A 22,923-nucleotide genomic window follows, 5' to 3' on the forward strand; every position below is an offset into this window, starting at 1 on the left:
CGACTTGACCATCGCCTCCATAGGATTAGGTACAACTCGTGGCATAGATGGGGACGGGGGAGGGTCGGGAAAATCTCCTGGTGGGGAAAACTCTTCTTCGCCACTCCCATGCTCACCACCTCCATGCGAAGTATCCATTCCGCTTCGGGTGATGACTATACACTGTGATATTTGGTTCTTAAGTTCACGAGGAACTTGGGTTCTTGTGCGTCTTGGGTTCTTGGGTTCTTGGGGGTCTTGAGTTCTTGAGGTTCTGCTTTTGCTTGCAACCTGTGTTAGAGAAGGATCTTCTCTTCACCCGCCAAGGTTGCCTTTTCCCACCTCACGTCGATTGGCCGGCTGCTAAGTGCACGGTCCGCTCTCAATGAGTGAAAAGAGGCACAAGGGGATGCTGGACAAGCCCTTCTTTCTTGGGTTTCCTGTCACTCTTCAAAAACACGACTAAGAATCGACACGCCCAAGTATCCTTGGGTTACGTGCGACCGCAGCAAGCAAAAAAAATTATGTGGTTCTTTCCTTGAGTGATATAGAACACTGCCAGAGCTCTGATACCAATGTAAGGTGCAGCGGAATGAATGTTGAACTTTGCTCAAGATGAGTGCTCCGAACTGTGCTCAAGATTCCTTTTACTTACGGAAGGGAGAGCCTTCCGTTCCCTTAATGAGAGAGTGCAATGGGCACAACAAAGTGAATGAACACTGTGAGTGGAAGTGCATGAGACTGAGAGATAGAGAGAGAAGAGAATACGACACCAGAGACGTTGTAAAACCCTCCTCCAAGGGCCCCACTCTAGATGGCGAGAGTGTTCTACTATTGATTGCACAATCTGGTACAAGATGCTGATGCAAATCTAATGGGGCTATGTCGAGGCCGACGGTGGTGCCGACGATGATGAGACTGGCTGAAAACTGAATGCTGCTATGACGACGTTATCTGCTACTGTGACTTTGTGTGCAACAAACGCTGTTTTTCTTATGGCTGAAAATGCTGGACTGCTGTCATACAAATCGCTGCTCTGCTGCTGTCCAGAAACGCTGCTCTTGCTAGGTTTCAAGTGCTGAATTTGCAGGTGCAAAAACCCTGTGGTATGGTGCTGGAGTGCTGGTGCAAAAGGCTGATGAAGGCTGTCAAAACGCTGAGGTTGTTGTCCCAAAAACGCTGGCTGAGGCTGTTCAAAAACGTTGAAGTTGCTGGTCTTTGGAGATTTGGCCTGCTTGAAACGCTGGTACAGGAGCTGCAATGGCCTTGTCCAAGGCTGAAAACGCTGATGCACCAATGCTGAAAAACGTTGGTACAAGGGGGACTGAAAACGCTCGCCTGATGTGAGGGAAAAACGTCAGGCTGAGGGTTCTTGTTCTTGCTTGAGAATTGGCCTGTTGAGCAATGCTCCCGCTGCCTCTTCTGCCAGAAAGTGCTAACTCTGGTTTGCTTATATATTATCTTAGTAAAATTGCCCTACCTAGTTGAAAGTTCCCAACAAAAGTCACTTAATAAATAAGTGAAAAATGTCAAAAAATAGGGAAAATAGGTTTAATACACTGGAAAATTCCCCTGATGGATTCTGATGGTAATGTTGATGATCATGCTATGTGCAACTAGAGGATATGGATCTACTCTACGTGACTCATCATGCACGGTCTGCGAACAGACTCACAAAAGTGCCAGATCACTTCGTAATCTAGATTGATTTGACTGAACTGAACCCTGGTCATGCTGTAGCTTGTCCACGGACACATAGGGTTGGATGTGTCACGACATCAATGGCTTGACACGTCAGCAATTTGTGACATGCCAACGGAAAAGATGAACAACTTTAATCACTTCAAATAACACTGAAAGAGATGCACGACACACGAGACGGGGAGTGGCGGAGTTCCACCCCAAGAGAGCATTGGCCCCATACCTTGGCGCCCCTTTCGGTATTCCTTTATATTGCTTCAACTTAGTACATTGCCGGTACTCCATCCTTTGCACCTTCACGCAGAAGCATGCAAGAGAATGAGCCCTTGGCCTATGAAAAACAGTTACATGAAAAGATTTAAACTCAAAAGCATTTGGCTCAAAAGTTGTCAGCGTAAACTGTGGAAATCTGTACAATCTGCCACGTCTGCAGTCAAAGCATTTTGCGGACGTTCGTACAATGCCACATCAGCATGTCGGCGCAAAATCCAAGGCGTCTGTATTGGCTTGCTACATCATCAATTGGTTGCGCATCTTCTGTGTGTGTGTGTGCGTGTGTGTGTTGGTCTTGCTTTTTTTTATCTCTAGTCACTTGGACCCCCTCGGACGGGGTCCCATAAGTTGGTGGGAACTCCTCTTCAAAAATAGGCCACTCATCAAGACTTTGCCTGTTGGTGGAACTTCTTTTGTTGTTTCTGCTTCTTCTACTAGGGTTTAGGCCCCTCGGCCAGGATCTGCAAGTCGGCTCCGTTCTTTAGTGGCCTTACACGTCAGCAGTTTATGACATCCTCCCTTCTCGAAAGAAAGTAATCGTCCGCGATTACAACATATCTGCAAAACGACTCAAGTTAGCTCAAAAATTTCCGAGGGACAATCATTTTTCTCATTCCAGATTAGAGCTCTTGATATCCTGGGTCGTTGGCTTCTCAGAAAAATCTCATCCAATAAGGAGTCTAATTCCAGATTGGAGCTCTTGATATCTTGGGTCGTTGGTTTCCCAGAAAAATCTCATCCAATAAGGAGTATTCAGTGGTTGGCACATCACAATGCAACTTAAATGCTCACATATGCGTGTTACAAGACAAAACAAACAGCGTCGTTGAGCACTACCTCGAGAGACGGTCTGTGGTATGAAGCTACTTAACAACTACCCCCCCCCCCCCGCAAATAACCTAAAAAGGTCTAGGCCATGAGCTCAGAGGAGTGATACAACCAAACACTCCCCAGACCGTAGCTTGTGTGGCTTGGAGGCTCAAGCATACAACCAAATGCTCCCTTGACATCTTGTCTATGTCGTTTGAAGGGCATCCGTCTCAAAAGCTGTCAGCGTAAACTGTGGAAATCGGTACAATCTGCCACGTCAACAGTCAGCGCATTCTGCAGACGTTCGTATAGTGTCACGTCAGCATGTCAACGCAAAATCCGGAGTGTTCGTACTGGCCTGCCACGTGATCAGTTGGTTGCGCATCTTCTGTGTGTCACTTGGGCCCCCTCGGACGGGGTCCCATCAGTTGGTGGGAACTCCTCTTTAAAAATAGGCCACTCGTCAAGACTTTGCCTATCGATGAAACTTCTTCTGCTTCTTCTGCTGCTTCTTCTAGGGTTTAGGCCCCTCGACCGGGATTTGCAAGTCGGCTCCGTTCTTCAGTGGCTTGACACGTTAGCAGTTTGTGACAACTGTACCACTACCGCCGAAGAAGTCAAAGCATCTCCAGCTCGCTTTGGACACTTCCTCCAATAATGGCCTTCCTCACCACAACTGCAGCAATGCTGTTCCGCCTTCAAGGCTTCCCGCTCAGCATCACTTCTCTTGTCTTTGGTATTGTTGCTGTTCTTCTTACTCTTGTGCTTCTTGTTGTTATTAGAAGAACCGATCAAGGCTTCGGAGATTGACTTCTTCCCCGTATTGAACGGCTCCTCCTGGCCCAACACCATTGAAATAATCTCGTCCCAAGAGATAGTATTCAGCCGGCAACTCATAATCAATGAAGAATAGAAGTTGGGCCAAAAGCTGGATAGCCATATCCTCTGAACTGATAAGCTTTCCCATATGAAGTATCTCTTGTTGAAGCTCCTGCATCTTGATCCCGCATGGAAGAGTTCTTCGCATCGAGGGTCCTTAATTGCACCTCAAGGGATGTCCGCTTCATTGGAGAAACTCGATCAGATAGAGAAGAAAGCCGATCAATAATCAACTTGGCGTCTTTTATCACATGTATGTGACTAATAACTGATGGTGTACTGTTGGGATAATGAAAGACCGGATTCGAGCATTGACTCGCTCCCGCAGGGTCCTTTGCAGAGAGAGAGATCGATGGTGAGAGAAGACGCTAGAGAGAGGGGGTGAAGCCGCGCACAACCAAAACCCTAGCAAGATGAAACACTAGAGAGAGTGTGCCCAAACGTTGGAACTCTGCAATGATCACAACATGCCAAAAGTACAAGGGGAAGGGTTGCACATATAGGCAATTGCCAATTTGCCCTACCTACTGCAAAACCCCAAGATCTTGATAAATGGCCCTAAAAATGCTAATAAATATGTAAACTCATTAAAAGTGACTTGACACAAATATTTAGTAGCAGATTTGCAGAACACTTGGGATTGACCCCGGGAAACCCTAGGAACGGAGTCCCACCTCATTTTTGCCTACCGGGTGAGCAACATAGTGGAGTGCATCGTCGAAGAAAGGTATGTCTACCTCAAATACAGCCGGGCACAACCACAAAACAGCTCTTACTCTCTAAACTGCTTCTGGGAGATACTGGAGCCACCACCGGACATGAATCTGAACTTCAATAGTTACGGCAGCAGGGGTGGTGGCGTTGACTTCTATAGAAGTGAGCAGCAGGGCGACGGTCGCACGAATGAGCGGCAGCAGCACGGTCGCACGAATGAGCGGCAGCAGCAAAATAGGGTAGGGCGGTGGCACCAATGAGCGGCAGCAAAGGGCAATATATAGCGAAGCAGTGCGGGTGGGGGGCGCTAGGTTAGGGTTGCAGTTAGGTAGGCGGCGCTAGGGTTAGGCTTACAAGCGGGGCATCTTAGGGTTAGGGTTAGGCGTGACTTTTCTCTCTCCTCATAACCTCCCTCTCTCTCTCTCTCTTTTTTTTGTGGAAAAAGTCAGGGTTGTATATTACTGAGTACAATATAATCCCCAGCGGATGCCAAAATAGCCTATCACGTGGGGTGTACAAGCTGAATGTAAGGAGGAGAGCCACTATAGTGACAACTCGACTAGAAGAATCTCATGGTGGTCGGTGTGACGAATGGAGGAGAAACCACCGAGGAGGGGCATAATGCCACGTAATCTCGCCACTTGTAAGTGTGAAGAAGAGTGGGGATCGCGCCCAACGCCGACGGAAGGCAAATCGGCGAGCCTCGGTTGCTCGAGATGTACGTGAGGAAGAATCCCACTGCCAAATCAGGGTGTGAATGATGTCCAACCAAATGGCAGTGAGGGTATCCTGAAGGAGCTGTGGAGCGGCACTTAGAATGTGGAGACAATGAGCTCTCCAAACATTCCATAGTGTAATACTAGTGACGACTGAAAAAACTTCATCACGTGTCTGAGAATCCCCTGCCAAGCAATCTGTGGTAGCATAGCCAAAGTCCCTCGCCGATAGCCAGCTGAGGTGAGCATAAAGACTGGATCTGTGTCTGAGCCCTCGTAGAAAAGATGGGGGCCGGGCATCGGCATAACCATGAGACAGATCCCCAAGTAAGAAATCCATGCTGAACACCTGCTCTGCTAAGTAGAAAGCAAACTGCAAGCCACACTACATGGGAAGCTGAGCATGACCAAAGACAGTGTGCAGGTGACTCAAGTAGTCGCAAAGGACAGCGAGTACATAACGGATCATGACCCATAGTAGCTAGCCAAGTCCCAACTGGAAGTCCCGCATGTGCAATCATCCACATGAAAAAAGAAATACGACGAGCTGCATGTAAATCCTAGATGGCGGACCAAAAATGCTGCAAATAGGCATGGGAGAGGCTTGAATGTAACCAAAAACGCATATGAGTGGGCTGCCCTGGCTGCTGTCTCATCAATGCTAACCGTCCAATCCTGACAGTGTACTCAAAGAAGGATACAGGTGCACCGGTGGGGTCAGAGTGAGGCCAATGCCACTCGCCTGGGTCCTAATAAAGCTGAGATAGGGCACGACCCTCCCACACCCAAAGCCTCCAAAGTGCAACATTAGCGGAAGCGAAATGGGGGTCAACACAACGACGCTTCCTGCGGGAGCCAACTACTCTGATGGCCTCCCATCGAGCTCCGGGAAGGGCAAGGTGCGGAGAGGTGGCATCATATGTCAATCTAGCATGAATCCCCTGAGACTGGTCAGTATCAACTGTGAATAGCATGGTGTCTAAACGAGCTAATAAGAGAGTGCTCTGAGTAAAGAGGCCTTCCCAGCCACAATGGGGAGGCATCTGAAGCGTGCCTCTCATGATTGCATCCCACTGTGAAGGAACGGCGGAATCAATCTCAAGCAGTCTGTCTGTCACCCCACGACCAATGTCATAATGTTCTGCCACAAAATCAGCATACGTGTCTCATGAAACAACCGCATAGAGGTAGCAGGGCCAGTGTCCCAGGCAGCCCAATCAATGTGAGTCCTCTCTCCAAGTTGACGGGGTGGATCAACCGAAGAATCAAGATCTGCAACATTCCAAATGAGAGGCTTGCGCTCAATCTCCTCACGACATGAGGGAGGTGAGCGAATGATAGCCCGTCGCATGGAAACCCAAATCTGAAGGAGCGATCGGATGAAGGGTGAGAGGGAGGCGGTGGACAAGGGGGCATTAGTAAAGAGAAAACGATACCCTGTCTGCCAAGTATTACCATCTCTAGTGCCGAGTCGTGGAGTCACTGCGCAAAGAGCGGCCTGAAGAAGCATCTTCTTGTCCGAGAAAAAGACCCCGAACAATAAGCTTGGTAAGAGGGGCGTGACTCTGTAACTCTGGATCAATAATGCCAAGGCCTCCCTTTGACCTAGGACGAATAATCGTGGACCAACGAACTCGAGCACGGGTATCAGTAGTCCCATCTGTGCCACTCCATAAAAAGTTCCGCACTAAGCGGCGGAGCGGAGCTGTCACACCAGAATGTAACATCCAACAAGAAGCCGTATACCATACTGTAGCCTGAATGACTTGGTTGGCGACCAATGCACGGCCAGCCAACGACAGATGACGTGAAGACCAATGGCATAGCTTCTTGCGAATAGACTGTAGTACGGGTGCAAACTGCTGATGTGAGGTAACATCGAATCCAACCTGAAAGCCCAGATATCTGCATGTCTGACCCGATCGCAGCCATGTGAAACCATCAGCTACCCCCCAAGCAGGTATGTCATCACTGCCAACCAGTAACCCATAGGATTTATGCCAGTTAATGCGAGCGCCACTGGCAATGCAAAAAACCTCTAGGGCCTCGCGCATGGCATCAAGAGCAGCTAGCAAATAGCATAACATGAGCATAGTGTCATCAGCGAACTCCTGATCGATAAGGTCTGGAGCTGTAGGTACTGGCATGGTCAAGCCACAAAATGCTTGACTCTGAGCACGAAGAAAGTCAGACATAGTCTCTCCTACAACCATATACAGATATGCTGCTAGAGGACATCCCTGACGGACAGATCGAGAAAGCTCAAAACTGCGACTGACACGGCCACCAATAGTAATAGCACTGCTGGCAGTCCTGAAGAGAGCGGAAATGCCTGAGATCCATCTCGAAGGGAAACCCATCCTGGCTAAAGTTCCTTCAAGAAAGTCCCACTCAACACGATCGTATGCTTTCTCGAAGTCAAGAATGAAAAAAGCGAGAGGCTCAGAAGATGATCTGGCCCACTCTACCGCCTCATAAAAAGTAAAGATATCATGACAAAGCCTGTCTGAGAAGTATGAATAATATCTGGTAAGAACAATCGCAAGCGATGGCTGATCATTAACGCTAATATCTTATAGACCGAAGGGAGTAGGGTAATAGGTCTCCACTGTCGGAGCTGAGTGGTGTCACCCCCCTTCGGAATAAGAGATATGAGACCCGAACAAAGATCCGGATGCATAAATCCTGATGCAAAGATGTCCTGACAACCGCGAAGCAGTGGTATATGCAATACATCCCAATATGTCAAAAAGAAAGCTCTAGTGAGGCCATCCTCTCCTGGACAGGAGGATGGATCAAGACTCTCTATAGCAGCATGGAGCTCTGCAAGTGTGAAGGGTGCCAACAAGATCTCTGCCATAGTGTCTGTACAACGGTGTCGCGTGTGATGCCAGATCTGCTCACGGGCAAGTAAAACCTCAGTAGTGCATACATCAGCAATGAACAATGTCTCAAAATAATCTGCAGACATATCAAGTATAACATCAGGATGCATATGTAGTGTCCCTTGAGCATCGCACAAAGTCCGAAGGGTGGTGCCAGGAGGGCGCTCTTTATGCGCAGCGAAGAAGTCTTTATTCATTCGATCAGCTTTAGCTATCCAATGAGATACTGAAGCATGATGAGTGCACTCAGACCTAGCATCCTGTACGCGACGAATCTCCTCTGTGAGCTCTGTCTGTCTAGCAGCGAGGTATGCATCCTGAGGCCACTCCTCAAGCAAGCGCTGAGTGGAACCAAGAGGGATGTGAAGATCAGACTCCCGTACTCTCAACTGACGATGAATAATAGCGGTCTGATCACGGCAGTAAATACTAGACTGAGTAATGCAATGAGCAAGAAACTCTCCAGGGGGTCCACAATAAGAAGCATCCGTGGACCATAAGTCACGAATCTGCTGCTGCAATACTGGGGTGGTGAGAACACTGTCAGGGATGCGGCAGCCTCGTCTCTGTGCAGAGGATCTAGTGAAGGAGATAAACAATGAGATGGGTAAATGATCTGAGAGGTTGGTCCCTCTCCATATAGTAGTGAATCCGCCTAGAGCTGCTGCCCAAGGGCCAATGTAAAAACAATCAAGTCGCTCTAATAATCTCCCTTGCTGTCTCTGAAACCCCCAAGAGTAATGAAGTGTAGCAGAGTGGTGATAAAAAGAGGGTATGTGCCAGGCGTCAACACCTTGAATAGCTAGAAGAAATCGATCCCAAGCTGGTTGCTCATCGGGAGAGATGGATGATAGAACTGGAGGTGTGATGGCTCGCCAATCAGAGTCGCTCTCAACGTTGTTGAAGTCACCTCCAACAACCCAAGAGTCTACTGCAGGTAGAACAGCAGCCAAAGAGGACCAAAATGTAGCCCTCTCCCGAGGAGTAGTGGGTGCATAGACTGACATAAAACCAATGATAGATTCCCGAATCCGAATAGAAACATAGACTGCTCTGCCAACGACAAGGGTGCCATGTTGCTGAACTGAGGCCAAGTAACGTGGTCCCACTGAGATCCATACACCGCAACTTTGTCCATGAAGGCCTAGAGCAGGCTCCCAAAATGTGCGGGCGCCCGAGGGCATGAGATTGCCAAAGGGAATGGCAATCTTATGCTCCTGTACTAGCAATATATCCACAGTGCCCACTACATGAGCGTGTAAATCTCTGCGAAGTAAAAGCTTACAGGAACCTTTTGCTCGAGAAGTTTGTAAACCATTAGCATTCCAAGAAACTACATGTAAATCCATAGACTGCATGAAAGAGTTTGAATAGCATCTGTCTAACTGCGCATCTTCTTGGAGACAGCTGGGCCATCCAAGGAGTGAGCTTCAGGTGGTAGAAAAGCTACCCGCAAGCCCTCTCTAAGATAGGGTGTCTCATTGCACCAACTGCGTACCTCAGCTTGCTTACATTGCATTACTGATGCTGCAGCTTTGACACCCCAAATGCGCATAGACACAGGAAGCACCACATCTGAGGATACATGAATGACCATAGGCAATGAATAGCAAGCATAAACATCACTCCACTCCATAGCACCAATACATGAAGGGTAGTGAGGAGACAAAACATCAGGAGCGGAAGTAGACAACCATAAATGAAGCTGAGCCATAGTCTGTGTGTGCACAAAATGTAGAACCTGATCCTCGGACCATTCCTGAGCAGCGTGGAATGGAAGGAAAAAGGAATGGGCATTAGGTAGGCTGAGAGCGACAGCCTATTAAAGAGGGAACACAACCTGTCTTGTGATGCATAAGATGGAGCTGCACCCACAATGGCCCTTTTGAGTCACCGCACATGTCAGCCCGATGAGTGCCCCAGGAAAGAGGGCAAGAGCTGAGAAAACTGCGTGAGACGTAGGTATGAGCTGCTGAGGGAGGGAGAGGACCAGAAGGAGGAGGGGGGAGAGTCAGGGTGATAGGAAGAGGAGGAGAAGGGAGAGGTAGTAGCGGTGAATGATCCATCTGCATGGGAACAGGGACCTCGGGAAGAGGGGAAGGAGCGGGCGGGGGAACTGCAGGTGAAGGAGCTGGTAGCAGAGGCCAGTGATCCTGTCGCGAAGAAGAAGAATGGCGAGGAGATGCAGGGGTAAGGGGGTGGTGGAAACTTGAGAGGGAGCAGGAGAGGTAACACTAGGAGCTGGCTACGTTGTTGGTTGCTGACGAGGACGGAAGGAATGATTACGACCCACTGTCTGCCATGCTTCCTCAGTGGGAGCTGAAGCCGAGGGAGGAACATGGAGGACAAGAGCTCGAGGAGTGCCTGTAGGCTGCTGAGGTGCTTGAGTAGTAGATGGGAAAGAAAGAGGAACCGGCTGTTGACGCTAACCACGTGGCTGAGCATGATTGCCGCGGGCCGGCTGTTGTTGCCGCCGATGTCGTGGCAGGGTGGGGCCATATCGCGCCAAGTGTCCCATCTCGTGACAGCGTAAGCACTGTCCTGGGCGGCCAGTGACTACCATACGGAGAGAGTAGTCTCGATCGCGCACAGCCACAGTAACTCTATCTGGTAGTGAAGTATCCCCAAACACCAAGACCTGAATGCGAGGTGGGCTAGATGAGAAGATGCAGGATCCTGGAACTACCGTGCCAAAATGAGCAGCAATCATCTGGAGGAGATGTTCATCGATAAAATGGAGAGGCATATCCGGTAAGGAGAGCGTCAGAGGGAATCTGGGAATAAGGTGTCGATTGTCAAACTCCTCAGTGGAAAACTCGGGATACCACCTCGTCAAGTATATCATCCTGCGAATTAGAGAGTATCGGAGAGCGAGCCAGGAGAGCTGAGGCAGTGGCGGGATTTGAAAGACGTACCATGAATATGCCTCTGCCAAGGAGTGTAAGCTCCGAGATCCGTCCCTGAGTAGTGCCCAATGCAGTCTGACACCAATCACGTATAGAAGATCGGGGTGGAGATTGTCCAATCATTCGGCCAACTAAGGCATGCTGAGCCAAGTGTTGTACTTTGGAGTCAATGCGTGTCAATAGGTCGCCAGTGCAATCCACGCGACAGGTAAGTGGTGATGGAGCGCCGTGAGGAGCACTCGAGACCGGCAAAGCCGCCATGAAGAATGGGCGAGACTGGCAAATGATAAAAGCAGGACCCAAAGTCTCTCTCTCTCTCTCTCTCTCTCTCTCTCTCTCTCTCTCTCTCTCTCTCTCTCTCTCGCAGGCAGTAGGCAGATGCGCGCAGCCCACAGTTAGGGTTTCGCACAGTTAGGGTTTCGGGCAGTTAGGGTTTTGCACAGTTAGGGTTTCGGGCAGGCGGCAGCAGGTTCGCGAAGGCAGGGAGAGACGCGCGCAGGCAGCAGATTCGCGCGCAGTTAACTTTCGCGCGCAGGCAGCAGGCAGACTTGCGCAACAGCAGCCATAGTTAGGGTTCGCGCACAGTTAACGTTCGTGCGCAGGCAGCAGGCAGAATAGCTTGGACTCTCTTTCTCCCTCTCTCTCTCTCCCCCCCTCTCCCCCTCCCCTCTCAAACCCCCAAAACTTTTCCATGTTTCTATGGGTATTTTATGGTTTTTCTTGCCAATTTAGTGCTCTTTATATGGGAGGTGATGGGATCCATAATTGTATTGTCACATGTGCTTCATCCATGTGGATGGAAGTAGACACCTGAGAGACACCTCGAGCTTTTGTAAATCATAAAAAAGACTCGACATTCGTAATGTTCTTTATGAGGGCCAGCATGTTAAGTCATGTTTCAAATGTGTTAATCACGTAAATTTGAATGTTTGAAAACTATCTTGGTGATTCTGGAGTCCGTGATGTGTTTTATCTTGTTGCGCCATCATTTCCATTGACCGTACTTGGTCCCTTTCCACGGAACTCGTCTTGGAGAAATTGCTGTGCGGCCTGTCGTTACACAGCCACACGATGTTCCCTCCCCTTATCACTGCTACATTGAGTTTCTTGCAAAATCGTCGATCATGCATGGCATGTCTTCTCTAGTGGTGACATATTTTAGATCCACTGAAGACTACTTGAGAATTTTGGGAGGACATCATATTGTGGTTCGGGCTACTCTGTTCACCAAGCTAGAGGTGCAGTTGGCTCCGATGCCAACCATTTGGTAAGAGCGGAAAATGGCGTATGGCTAAAGACTGCTTTCCCCATGTGTGCAGTAGTTGTAGGCATACTTCGATCCTAGGCAATATTTCTAAGCATCAATTTATGAAACAAGGTCAGTGAAGCAAGCAGGTGGTTGGCAGTAAAACGATGAGCATTGTATACCTTCTTCACAACTCCGACTACAAACATAGCACCTCAACCCCCTGCTCCCAAAATGCTAATGTCTTTGGCAGGAAAGCTGAAAGGTCACTTGTTTTGTTTTTAAGGGGAGTGTACTTTGAAATGGTATCGGCCACCGATTATATAGTGTTGTCTAGCATCATTCATTGTTCATAATCTGTATGTCTTGGTTGGCAGATCAATTTCTTGCTTGTGGAAAAAAGGGACACTTGGCGCACGAACTAGCGTCTCAGATATGGTTGGCTGTAATTGACAATCTCGATGAAAGTGAGCATACGTTTCATCTCCTCATGCAGATTGTGGAAGAATGGGAGGTATAAGGCTTTACGTTGATTTTTTCTTGATTTCTGGTCTGCCAATATGAAGCCCCCCCCCCCCCCCCCCCCCAAAAATAAAAAAATTAAAATAATAAATAAATAAATAAATAAATAAATAAATAAATAAATAAATAAATAAATAAATAAATAAATATATATATATATAGAGAGAGAGAGAGAGAGAGAGAGAGAGAGAGAGGGAATCTTCGTAGATTGTGTCAGTATTTTGGATCAATTTTGACACCCTTGATTGCTGTGAGTCTTGGAGAGATGGATGATGCTGTCTTGCTATTCCTAACAACCCAAATTTCTTTGTTCCAGGTATTCCTTCCCTACCCATATTCAAAATCCCACGCCGTGCAATGGAGACTCTTCGAACGACTTTTTACTGATTTTCGGGATTGTCTCACTCGATTTGACTACTATAGTGTTTTGACAAGAGCAAAGCACAAGTTTGAATGCATTCCGGCCACGTGGTTAGGCTATTAGGAATTGGATGTGGGAATTGCATTGACTATTCGTCTGAAAAATGTTATGTAAATAATGAATTGCATTTATTTGTGTGCATGCACACATTGTACATTTTGTAAAGAATCTATTTACAGGTTTGTACACCACACCATTGATTGAAAGGTCCGTCATTTATGTAGATCGTTATTGGAAGGATCAATAAGGGTGCCATCTTCAGGAACTTTGTAATTGGCTTTCAAAAACAAGCCTTAGTGCAGAACAGAGTTGGGAATACATTTGATGTGAAGTATTGATAGGTTGAATTTATTTCTTTGATATTTTACTTTGTAATGGAGTTCTTTCATTTAAGACATATGGGTCCATTTCATTGAATTGTTCAAAATGCCAATGTGACCCTTCACCTTGTTATATTAAAAATATGTGAGACATCATGACATTTGAGGAATTGACAATTGACATCTAACCAATTTGTACCCGGTAATGAATGATGTGCATATATGTTCTCCCCCACATTTTTGTCCCAGCATCCATGGTGTGCATTTTTACTACTATGGAAACAATGTCAACCAAGACTTTGAATTTTTCCCAAGACGTTTGCACATGGTCATTACAAGTGAGCTCTGGCCTACTTGGCCAATTTTTAATTTCTTTGTATGTTGTGCCCTAAATCCATTGAAGTTCCATGTTTGGTGGGCTTATTGCATACACTTGGCTGGCATCTACAGTGTGATTATGGGTTATTGCAAGTCACAAACAGGATGCGTATCCGTCTTAATCACCAATTAAGGCTCTAATATTATTAACTTAGCTTCAATCTCATTGAAGCATCCATGATTGGGCTTTTTCTAATGATGAGCACCACATACAATCTTTGGAGCCTATTTGCATTGATTGATTTTGGAGCTTGTTTGCATCGCTATCAATGACAATACTTGTCACCGCAAATCCTTTGTATTGAAATGTAGAGGATAGTTGATCATGCTGAAGTAATCAGCACCAATTGACGGATCTTGTGTAGGTATCATACTTCAAAGAGTTTTGACAATTGGATGCATGAGCAAAATCAACATGATTTCTTTTGCCAACATTCATGATCCATCTCACTACTTTCTCCTGAGGTACACATAATTATAAGTTTTGTCTAGTTGGGTCTCGAAGTAGAACAACTTGATGAGTTCCAAATGACCCTTTTGTAGAAAGTGGTTTTATGTGGATCAGCTACAGTTTATTGAAGTATTTACATTCTGTCCTCTTGATTCCTTGATAGAAAGGATAAAATAGGTACTGTAAGTTGACTAGAAGAAAATGGGTTTGTAAGTTATCTTGTTGCCTTGGTATTGGGTTTGCTTCATACACATGGTAGATGGGGATGATCGTATCACATACAAATCATCCCGTAAGGTAATCATCTCATTGTAGGAATCACATGGGTTTGGTTCATACACATGGTAGATGAGGATGATCATATCACATACAAATGATCCCATAAGGTAATCATCTCATAGGGTCTCATAGGGTAATCATATCATAAGAGAAAGGTTTAGAATCATACATGAAACCCCATTTTCTAGCATTTCTCCCCTTGTGATTTAGACCATGACAAGATGGCTATAAGAAACATGTCTAGCCTTACCATATGTGAAGTTTCTCCCCTTGATTGTGCATCCCTCTTGTTTCTAGACTTTAGCTTGAAGTGAATTTATGACATCTTGTAGGTTAGGGTTTGATCATTTTCTTCAATGATGGTCACTAAGTCATCATAGCTAGAGAGTAAATGTCACCACTGTACAAATATCTTGTCCTCTTTTGGTACTTGACTAATCCTGCATTTAAGGTGGTTAACAAGACTAGCCATATCCTTTCTTTACTCCATTTTGACTTTATACAATTACTTATTCGGCTAACTTCGTTTTCTTTTTTCTTGGCCCAAAGTTTTTCTCAAGGACTTCCCATGTGTGTGTGGATATGTAACACTCATCTTTTAATTGACATAATTGTTATGCAGAGAGGTAATTATTGTTCCCAGGGCTTGCTCATCTTTTGCTAGGTTTTGTGCACTCATAGAGTGGGTTTGTGCACCTTCATTAGTAGATGGGTCCCTAAGAGTTAGCTCGACATTTCCCCATAGCGTCTTTTTCATTAGGCACCCTTTTAGCTTGGCTTGTTATGTGTAGAAACAATAACTACCATTTTATCTCTCCATCCCCTTTTCTCCATTGTGCTTATGGAGGGGTCCTTGCACTTGGCAGACTCTGTAAGACCAGTGTCTGGACTCCTTACACTCCCAATAACAACATCTCCATAGATAAAGAAAATTTAAACATCCATTGCAAATAGATCGTGTTAGGTTGCAAAATTTAGAGAGAGAGAGAGAGAGAGAGAGAGAGAGAGAGAGAGAGAGAGAGAGAGAGAGAGAGAGAGAGAGAGATCTTCCTTTACCCAAATAAAATGCCCTTTGTAGGTTGTTGCTTGCTTGAGAGACAAATCAAAAAAATTACACAGACCAACTTCTTAGCTATAGATAGATGTGGTTCAAATTCTACGGGAGTACCTTCTTGAGAAGCAATAACTCCAAGTTGTACTGGGAAGTGCCTCCTAACTGGGCATAGCAATGGGAGTTCTATGGGAATAAGCCCTTAGATGTTATTAGGATTAGTGGTAAGGCCTCAAGGGACATTTGCTTGTGGGAATGACACTTTCGGACCTGACCAAAGAAATACGGTGTTCTAAATAGGCCCTTACATTCTCCATTGAGAAATGTCCGAAGAGCGAGGAATAGTTCAAGATCTTTGTACAACTTAGACATGATAGTGATTTTGACTTCAAAAGCCATGAAATCCATTAATTTGGAAATATTTAATGGCACTTTTTGAGGTTCTATTCCGTGACCTAAGTTTGGTGAAGATGGGATCTCCACTTCTTTGACGGGGTTAGATATTCCCTTACTAAACATCCTCTCAAATAGATAATGTGTATGCCCAATTTGTGATGTCTTACACTCACTTTCTTCTTGGATGATACTAGGTATGGCTAATGACTAATGGTGTTCCCTCACTAAACATCCTCTCAAATAGATAACATGTATGCCTAGTTTGCGATGTCTAACACTCACTTTCTTCTTGGATGATACTAGGTATGGCTAATGGTTTATGGTCTTTGTGAGGTTGAAGTTGCATGGGAAACATTATGCGTGTAATCCTAATCTACCTAGGTATTGGCTCTAGTTCCCTTTGGGTCTCCTCTACCAGGCTTCTTCAGTGTTTAACCCGCTTAATCTCCTCTATAGGTTTTGGGTAGGTCCCAATCTTCTTCGTGGTTTCCTTGGGTTTTGTCTCTTGTGGCTCCTCTTGGAGGTTCTCATCCCTTTTGGTTAGCCTTGAGGACACATGTTGAATCATTGGTGGTATGGGAGTGGTTTAATATGCTCCCCCCTCTCCCTCCCCCAGTAGTGTCCTTGCGTGACTTCTCTTCATAATCTATGCCTTTTTATTGTGCATAACCTTTTGCAACAAGTCGAGCCTTATAGCGATCAATATCACCATCCAGCTTGCGTTTCAACTTGTAAACCCACTTTGTATCAATGGCCTTTTTGCCAGGAGGCAAATCACATAAAGTCCATATGTCATTTTCTATAAGTACATCATATTCTGATTGCATGGTAGCCATCCAATTTTTTGAATTCTGTGCTTCATCAAAAGATAGAGGTTCCTCAACATCACGTAAGCTAGACACAGCCAAAGCATAACAATTTGATGCATGAGATGCATGGCGAGAGCCTGAATGAGTGCGGCTAGACAAAGGTGCATCCAATTTACTGTCATGCAATGTATGCACCAACCATTTTGGCATACCTCTAGGCTACTCATTTTCAGCCCTTTTCTCATCAAGTACATCATGTACATCTGCATCAGTAATAGGCTGATCTATAACATTTTCAAAAACCCCCATAGGTTGTACATTTGCCTCATTGGAATTTATATTCAAACTTCCACCACTGAAAAGAGGCAACAAAGTGTCATAAATGTCTTGTGAGCTTACATTATTGTCTCTAGTACATGACAGCAAGGGTTGAATAGAATCTTCCACAAACACAACATCCCGTGAAACTAGAATACGCTTTGTTTACGGATGATACAACCTGTAACCTTTGCTTTCATCACTATAACCAACAAAAATACATTTGACAACCTTATCATCCATTTTTTTGCGTTGTGTTTGTGGCACCAAAGCATATGTCAAACATCCAAAAACACGCACGTGCTCAATAGAAGGCTTTCTATCATGCCATGCTTCATATGGAGTCATAGACTGCAAAGCTTTTGTGGGCACATGTTAACTACATACGTGGCACACATGATGGCCTCAAGTCAAAGAATGCAACAAAGCTTGACTTTTGACCATTCATCGTGCCATTTTTATAAGTGATCTGTTTTTCCTCTCAACAACACCATTTTGTTGAGGCGTATAATGCACTGTACATTGGTGTTTTATCCCACGAGTAGCCAAAAATGCATTAAATTCATGAGACATATACTCCCCCCCTTGATCAGAACAGAGGGTGCCCATAGTACATTTGGAGACATTTTTAGCCATAGCCAAAAATTGTTTGAAGTACATAAACACTTCGGACTTTGCGTTAAGCGAATACACCCGTGCATGCCTAGAGTAATCATCAATAAAAGTCACAAAGTAAAGGTAACTATCCAAGGACGAAGTTACCATGGGCCCACAAACATCACTATGCACAAGCTGCAACCTGCATGTGGCCCTAAGTGAACCATCCTTTGGAAACTTAGAACGCTGCATCTTACTGAAAATACAACCTTCATAAACATGTTTGACAGGTGCTTTAAGAGGCAAAAAAAAAAGCAACCATATCAAATTTTTGCAAACGCAGCAAATTGGCAAAATTCAGATGACCAAAATGTGCATGCCAACGTTTTGCATATGAAATAGCCTTAGAATCTACAACTGAATTTGCAAAATTCTGCCCACACTTGTCATACAAAGTGAGCTTATACAGCCCATGGCATAAATGCCAGATGCAACATTTCATCACCAAAACTGAGATCGTGTACAATACATCTGTCATCCACAAATTTGACTACAAGACCCAGTCTAGCAAGATCAAATACAGACAAAAGATTCTTCTTGATCCCAGGTACATAAAGTGCATCAACAAGTGTGAAAGAACTGCCATTTACAGCAGTAAGCACAATCTTTCCAACTCCCTGAACCGGATAAGAGGCATTGTTGGCACAAGTAACAGAATTCCCATGAGGGACAGACTCAAGAGAGGTGAAAAAATCACAATGTGAGGTAATGTGCTTTGTAGAACCACTGTCAAAATACCACACATGTGAATCTGCAGCAACTAACATGCATGCATCATGAACAACAGGATTATAAGTGCACTCTGCACTAAAAGCCCATTCGTCTCCTTTTACAGAAGACTCAACAATAGCTGCAATTGTAGTGGAACCAGCGTCAGTAGTGGAACCGACCTCTTTCTTCTTAGCCTCTTTGGCCTTCAACTTAGGACAATGCTTGATTAGCTGATCATTAGCTTCACAATAATGGCAACGCATCTTCTTTTTGCCCTTATCACCAAAATTTCCAAACGAATTTCTGCCAGCAGAAGCATTATGAATAGGTGATTTTCCACTCGCAGAAGAACCATGAGAAGTAGCTGCGTTACTGTTACCACCTTTTCTGTGAGCAACAATAAAGGCTGTTCAACTGCACGTTGTCTAGTCCTATTTTTTTTGTAAAGCGACTCTTGTATCAACAATGTGCATAATGCATCAAACTTGACAACTTTAGGATTTGCTTGGGTCATAAGTCTCCGAGTACTAGCAAAAGTCTAGTAAGAATGTGGCAAGGCATCAAGAACAGTCTGCACAATGGAATTGTTTGAAATGACTTCACCTGCAGAAATAAGTTGCTCATTGATATCCTTGCCATCAGCAAGGAAAGTGTCCATATCGTCTACCTCATGCATAATGTTCGACTCCTGCTCTTTATGTAGTAATGCAATTTTGGCCTCGTTGAGGCTTGCATAAAGGCCAACCACAGAATATTCCAAGCCTATTTTGCAGATTTCGTTGAACAAATGTGAGGAGTAATCATGCACTTCACAAACAACGCAATCAATGCATGAGCCTGCGTATCTTTTACATCTTGAACACATTTGTGTTGTTCTCGGCCATGGCGAATGCCTGCACCTGATGTGAAAATTGCTCGAAAAGAGGAGAAATGAAGCGGGAATAACATATGCTATATAGCACAAACCGTAGAAGACTATAAGGACCTGTTATGCAAAAAATGGCACTGAAAAAAATTTTGCACAAAATGACGAATAGCCTACACAGTACTGTCTATAGTGGAAACGAAGGCCGAAATGAGCCCGAATAAAAAATCCTGAGTAAACTAAGCTCTTCGAGCTACCCTCAAATATTTTTCAACCTACAAACGCTTACTGAAGCTCACTAAAATTGAAGAAAGTGAGCAGGCATGTGCAGGAGTTGCTGGCGACTAAGCTTGGGAGGACGCAACCTGTTTTGATACCAATTCTTGGAATTACGATTGCAGGAAAACACACACAGCTTGGAGAAGACGAAGGAAGCTCTAGGCACACAATAGAGAGTATTTTACTTGGTGTGCAATGGAAAGATAGATAGCCCTAGAATGATGGGCGTTTATACGATGCACGGGGGAAAAACAATAGAGAGTATTTTACTTGGTGTGCAATGGAAAGATAGATAGCCCTAGAATGATGGGCATATATACAATGCACGGGGGAAAAAGCCTCCTAGTAAGGGAAAAAATATCCCAACAGTCCTAAGTGTGTTCACACACATCACTACCACATGTATATGGTAACAAGAGTGAGTAACACATAGTCTATTTCCATACCATCCTGCAAGGTGAATGGTTCTTCTTTCTTCCCTAAGGCAAGGGCTAAAATTACGTCTTTAAAATCGGCGTCAATAGCATACTCATCTATCATAGAAGATAGATAATTGTGAGTTTCTATGGGACACCTCATTGGCTCTTGGCCGTCGTGATAGTGCATTAGCTACTTGATTGTGCTTGCCAACAATGTGAGTAATATGAAAATTGAATTGCGAAAGAAAAATTTTCCACCTCATTTGTTTGTCAGAGAGTTTGGTTTGTGTCATGAAGTACTTAAGACTTTGATTTGTGTCATGAAGTACTTAAGAGTTTGGTTTGTGTCATGAAGTACTTAAGACTTTGATGATCCGTGCCTGGGATGAATGGAGTCCCCAAAAGATAGTGCTTCCATGTATCGAGGGCATGTAGGACAGATAGTGCTTTCATGTATCGAGGACACGTAGGACAGCTAGTAGCTCCTTCTCGTAGATTCCCAATACTCGCTCATTGGAATTGAGTCTTCGACTCTCATATGCTATGGCATGCCCTTCTTGAAGCAAAATTGCTCCAAGGAAATCTCAACAAGTATTACATTGGACCTCAAATGGTTTTGAGAGATCCGGTAGTGTAAGCACGGGTTGAGAGGTAAGCTTTTCTTTAAGCTTTTCAAAAGCACTTTTCTCTTTAGCAATCCATATGTACTTAAAATTTTTCTTGGTCAAGTCATGTAGTGGTCCTGTTATTTGGGAGAATTTAGCTATGAAGTGTCTATAGTATGCACACATGCCAATAAATCTTCGTAGCTCATGTAGATTCCTTGGGTTAGGCCATCCTTTTATTACTTCAAGCTTGGTTGGATCCATACGAATACCATATTGAAAGATAATATGATCCAAGTATTGAATCTCTTGGAGGAAAAATTCACTCTTCTTTTGGTTGATGAAAAGTTTATTCTCCCTCATAGCTTGAAAAACTAAGTGGAGGTGTTGCTTATGCTCCTCCAAATATTTGGAGTAGATGATAATGTCGTCGAAGAACACTCCAATGAACTTGCGGTAGGGTCTAAAGATTTTCTCCATTAGGCGGTTGAACATGGCTGGAGCATTTGTCAAACCAAAAGGCATGATAAGATATTCATAAAGACCAAACGTTGTACGAAACACGGTCTATACGATATCTTCATTCACTATCCTTATTTGATGATAGCCACTTTTAAGGTCAATCCTACTGAAGTAGGTCAAACCTTGTAGCTTATCAAATAGATCTTCTACCCGCGGTACGAGAGATTTGTTTTTTATAGTGATACGATTTAATGCTCGATAGTCCACACACATGTGGGATGTGCCATCTTTCTTTTGCACTAAATGGACTGGTGAACAAAAGGGAGAGGAGCTAGGCGCATGCACTTGCCTCATAATCTCCTCTTGTTGAACTTGAGAAACTCTATAAGGAGGTTTATTAGGCAGTGAGCTCCTAGGTAGAAGCTCTATCTTATGGTCATCATCTCCTCGTTTTGGAGGTAACTCCATAGGGATGTCATCGAGATAAATACATCTTGGAATCTATTTAGAAAATTAGACAACTTTAATTCTTCTTGATTCCTACCACTTTGTTTTGTTAAAACATTAGCAACATTTAGAGACTCTTTGACAAAAATCATGTACGAGGAAATCGAGATTTCATTGACTTATCAAAAGCAAGTAGTTTACAAGTGGTATAGTACAACCAGACTCATTAGCATCTGTATACATGCTCTTTTCCTTGTAGGCGAATTAGATTCTCCTTTTAAGGAACTTCATGTTGGCAGTAGTGTAGTTGAGCCATGGTACCCCTAGGATAACATCCTCATGTTGGAGAGGAGAGATGAAAAAGTCTTCTTTGTTGACGTAGCTTTGGATGATGCCTCAACTTCCCAATCAAGGGAGTAACGAAGGCTTGCTGTCCCTTGAAAACCCCATTGGTAGTTACAGTATCTCCCATTTAGAGTGCTTGTATGCCCAGCTTTGTGGCCAACTCCGTTGATATGAAGTTATGAGTAGAGCCGGGATCAAATAGGATGAAGGCATCATGCTCCCTCACCTTCCCCCAAGCATATGAAAGGGATAATGCTTTGCAATGAGCATCCTCTTTTGGAGCTTCGACTGTGGAAGCTCTAGGAGTCTCATTACGGGTATTTCTTTTGGGGCAAGAATGATAGGCATGTCCTTACTCCCCACACTTAAAGCATTTGTGATCTTTGCGAAAAGCCTCTAGCTCTTCATCATAAGAGAGTTTGTTTTTACCTTTGTAGACTCCTTTATCCTTAGTCTTGTTGTTGTTGCTGCCGGAATTGCCTTGGGAAGACCTTTGAGCATTGTTCTTCCCCTTTGCATCATTTTGATCTTTGTTTTCCATGGGCTTGGCATTCCTTTTAGCCCCTTGTTGAAAATTGATACAAGATGCAACCATAGTGTGGTGGATTCATTCGATGATAGAACCAGGCCGTTGGGAGTTGACATACTCGACCATTTCTTCAGGTAATCCCGCACAAATTTGTTGCTTTTGCTTGGTGAAATCTATCTTCTGAAAGGTTGTAGCTTTGAGACGTAAATCCCAAAACTTGTCTTCATATTTGTGGATAGACTCGTTGGAAAGTAACTTCAAACTCCACCATTCAGTGAGCACTTTATCTTTGGCGGCGCTTGCAAGAAATTGCTTCATGATGGAAACTCGTAGAGTTTTCCATGTCTTTGGAGCTTCGTCGTTGCCACAAAGGCTAGCCCACCATTGATGATCAGATTTTTGAAAGTGCATAGCTACATGATGTAGCTTAGAGGATTCAGTGAAGCCCTCGTTTCCAAATGCCACATCAAATTGCTGGATGAAGACCAATACTTTGTCAGTAGCACCAAAGGTGCCATCATAGGTGAGAAAAGAGATACTCTTTCCTCCC

General features: G+C 44.7%; 1 protein-coding gene across 2 annotated transcripts in view; it reads left to right on the top strand.

The window, feature by feature from the left end:
• Positions 1–13,422, top strand: part of LOC147431294 (uncharacterized) — a 34,922-nt gene extending 21,500 nt beyond the window's left edge. For both annotated transcript variants that reach the window (XM_086493905.1, XM_086493906.1), the window contains exons 4-5: positions 12,487–12,623; positions 12,948–13,422. In XM_086493905.1, the coding sequence (XP_086350031.1) occupies positions 12,487–12,623; positions 12,948–13,115 (305 nt within the window). In that variant the 3' untranslated portion in view covers positions 13,116–13,422. The remainder of the gene's footprint in view (positions 1–12,486; positions 12,624–12,947) is intronic.
• Positions 13,423–22,923: the final 9,501 nt, after the last annotated feature.

This window comes from Adiantum capillus-veneris, chromosome 21 (genome assembly GCF_014529385.1).
Source record: "Adiantum capillus-veneris isolate H3 chromosome 21, ASM1452938v2, whole genome shotgun sequence".
Classification (NCBI taxonomy): domain Eukaryota; kingdom Viridiplantae; phylum Streptophyta; class Polypodiopsida; order Polypodiales; family Pteridaceae; genus Adiantum; species Adiantum capillus-veneris.